The sequence below is a fragment of the Onthophagus taurus genome, chromosome 2 (assembly GCF_036711975.1).
Source record: "Onthophagus taurus isolate NC chromosome 2, IU_Otau_3.0, whole genome shotgun sequence".
Taxonomy (NCBI): Eukaryota; Metazoa; Arthropoda; class Insecta; order Coleoptera; family Scarabaeidae; genus Onthophagus; species Onthophagus taurus.
In genome coordinates, this window is record NC_091967.1 from 3,587,145 (window position 1) to 3,590,885 (window position 3,741).

A 3,741-nucleotide genomic window follows, 5' to 3' on the forward strand; every position below is an offset into this window, starting at 1 on the left:
GATGCTATCTGACCCCATAGTACCAGGCTTTAGTGAAACGGAGCTTTATGCCGAGCTTTACGTAACGTAATGGAAATAGTACTATTTGAAATCGTATTTTTTAATTTGATTTTTTACTTTTTATTGTACATTTCAAACTTTTCTAATAAATTTTGAAAAATGTTATGCCTCAAATACTGTTATTTTTGGAAATCAAGTCGATATGGAATCTCGCGTGGTTTGCTATGAGTCAAGATGAAATTTTTGATTGGAAATCTCGAAATGGCATTAAATTACATATCTTAACCATTACTGCTAAATTTTCTATTGCCTTGCCAAAATTGGATTGCGATTTTTACAAGATCCACGATACCCAGGATGATTACGCAGGATATCTTTGCAAATTTTTATGTTTTCAAGTGCCCAGATGACGAATATATTCATGAAAGATACTTATGCCCGGTTGCACCGTTTACATAGTTGAGCATAACTTAGTTAAGCAGTTCTTATAGTTAAGAAGAACTTAAATTTTATGTCTATTGCACCGACACAACATATACAATGCTCAACTAAGTAACGTTTAAGTATCGGTTATTTGGCAACAACGCCATAAAATTTAGTTATTTTTATAAATTTTAGTAATTTTTTAGGGTTTTTCGTGTTGTCAAGTTAATGTCAGTTGAAAACTAGATAGGTTAAGTAATGAAAAATAGTTATTTTTATAATAAATTGTTTTATAAATCATTAAAGTAGTTATTTATTAAATTATCTCTTAAATAATGTATCCCATTATTGCCGATATTATTCATCTCCACACGGCCATCCTCAATTTGAACATTTAAATCTGCTTCATTAATGTCATCTGGCAAAACAGCAACATTTTCTTCGGCCATAACTGTTCTGGTAATATTTTGTAGAACTGCCGTTGCTACAATAACCTCCATCACAGTGGAAATTTTCAAACGTAGGCCATATGCAAGGACAGGAAATCGACGTTTCCAATTTCCAAAGAACCGTTCCACTGTATTTCGGGTTCTTATATGAGCTTTATTATACAGTTCTTCTGGTCTTGTTCTACACTCTGCCAATGGAGTTAGAAAATACTTTCGCAGAGGATATCCGCTGGCGCCTAAAAGAACCTTATCATTAATCATTTATAATCAAATAGTAATATGTACTATTTTACGTTAAGTATCAGTAACATCATACCTAATAATATGCCATTTTGGAAGTCTCCGTTTTCTAACCGTGCTCTAATCCGACTATTATTAAATATAGTTGAATCGTGAACAGATCCTGGCCACCTTGCCACAATATCCATGGCTTCCAAATTTGCATTTACAATAACTTGTACATTAAAAGAAAAGTAGCCTTTTCGGTTCCTGTACACTTCTGCATCTTCGCCACCAGGAGACTGAATTTTTATGTGCGTGCAATCAATGGCACCTATAATCCTGGGAAATGCAGCTATTCCATAGAACTGGTTTTGTACTGCTAGAATTTCTTCGGTATTACTTGGCATTTTTATGTATTGCGGTCTCAGCATAGCAATTGCACACGATACCCGCGATATAATTCTACTAGCTGTTGAGGTATGCATCCCGGTAAAATCAGCTACAATAGTTAAATGGCTAGCAGAAGCGTAAAATCTAAGGGTTGTTAGCAACTGGTTCATTGGAGACACACAGTTGTTTCTGTACAAAACGAGTAGTATTAAAATAATCTAAATTCAGCCTATAAAAGTATAATTTAAAATAATGTATACTACTTACTTATTAGACGGAAATTCTATAATTTCTTGTATTTGTCGTAGAACATACAAACAACTTTGTTTTGTTAGACGAAATCTTTTAAAAAAATTATATTCGTCCATTTCGTGGAAATAATTGGATCTTGTGTATATTAATTTTGGAAAACCAAAATCAATTATTTCCAAAACATCTAAATCGTCGTCGAAAATTTGCAGATCCATTATTTTATTTTATTACTTTTTTAACGTATAGGTTATGTACGGTTATGTCTATTTGACGTATGCGCTTGAGAACAACTTAAGCACTGGATTTCAAATACTTATATTTGAGAACGTCTTATTGATTTTGAGAACGGGTTACTTGACGGTGCAACGCAAATTCACTACTTAAGCATTACTTAGCCTTTAAGCAATGCTTATGTATTACGGTGCAAACGAGCATTAATGTGCTCTTGTTTTTTATAATTTTTACATCTCTTATGTTTTGATCAATTATCAGCTTGTTAGTAATAAAATTTATTTTCCCAGTCATGATTAGGCTTCTGCGCAACTTTTTCGCGCATACATACATCACGTGATCCCCACTCTCAGACCCCTTGCTCCGCAGAACAGCTGAGATCTCAGTTATTTAACAATATTGAACTACTTACACGTGAATCTGGATAAGTTGTCATGTCTTAACTCACTTTTGAGTAGAGGAAATATTAATTAATTTCTTATATAACTTAATTAACATAATTGTCTCTTATAGTCGTGCCTGATGAAGAGCTTATAACCCGAAATACGTATAGCACTGATTTAAACATTGTAAGAAATTAATAAATTTCATTCATCGACGCCTTTTCTTTATTATTAGTGTGGAAAAGTTGAAAGGTGGAATATTTGATGGTCCTCAAATACGGCAATTGATGAAAGACACAGATTTTATTGAAGTTGTGACTGTTCCGGAAAGTAAAGCTGGGAAAAGTTATGTGTTGGTAGTCGAAAATTTCCTAGGTAACCATAAAGCATCAAATTATGAAGAAATTATACAAAATATGCTGACAAATTTTCAGACTCTAGGAGCAAATATGAGTTTAATTAGGAAATTATAGTGAGGAACAGGGAGAGCGGTTCCACCAGGATCTAAAAGTGATGGAGGAAAGATATCAGGGTCGATGGGATTGTCATATGATGGCAGATTACTGCTGGTCTTTAAAACAGATTTTCACCTGAAAAATTATAAAAGAAAAGCTCATAAAAGCTGTTTCTACTCTCTATTTACTTCGATGTATCCTAATTTTTCAAAACAAAACTGACATTATAAATATATCTGTTATTTTGTTTCTTGTTTTCCGATTTTTGTAATGTAAAATGAAAATAAAGATTTAAAAAAGAAACGAGAGCTAATCTTATAAAATCTTTGATAGTTTCATGAATTGTAAGTATAAATATATCCAAAATCAATCTTATATCAAGGGCAACAAAACCACTGTAGACCAGTGTTACCAATATTCAAAATGAATTCGCATCCAAAGATGACTTTTCATGAATATCCTTTGCCAATAAGGAAATTTAAGTTATTACAGTGATTAAAAAGAAAGAGAAATCAATTTTCCTTATAGAGTTCAATCAGTGTCATGTTAACTTAATCTAGTGCCAACAAAATGCGTCAACCAATCAAAAAGGCGAGAATGCTCGATCAATGTCATGTTAAACCTCGATTAAGTTGATAAACACTTTTAAAACTTAGTCATAATTTTTTAAAACCATTTTGCAGTTTTTGCAAATTGTTATATATTATTATTTCATTATGTATTTTGAAAAGTGATAAATATGATATAAAATAAATCAGATTACTTTAAAAAGCTGCAACAAAAGAAAATGATTTTGGTTACAACAAAAAAGGTTTTTCAATAGAATGGGATTTTCATTTTTGTATAGTTATAACTGGAGCAGACTTAAAAATTATAACCGGTTCCGTATCAAAGGGGACATACAATGCATATGAATACATGATAAATTACAACCGT

General features: G+C 31.9%; 1 protein-coding gene across 1 annotated transcript; it reads right to left on the reverse strand.

The window, feature by feature from the left end:
• Positions 1–435: 435 nt before the first annotated feature.
• Positions 436–3,486, reverse strand: LOC111415156 (putative nuclease HARBI1). The gene is made up of 3 exons (XM_071193901.1): positions 1,752–3,486; positions 1,189–1,673; positions 436–1,108 (listed from the first exon to the last, which is right to left on the reverse strand). Exons 1-3 carry the CDS (start codon positions 1,949–1,951, stop codon positions 714–716), a joined length of 1,080 nt encoding a protein of 359 aa, XP_071050002.1. The 5' UTR covers positions 1,952–3,486; the 3' UTR covers positions 436–713.
• Positions 3,487–3,741: the final 255 nt, after the last annotated feature.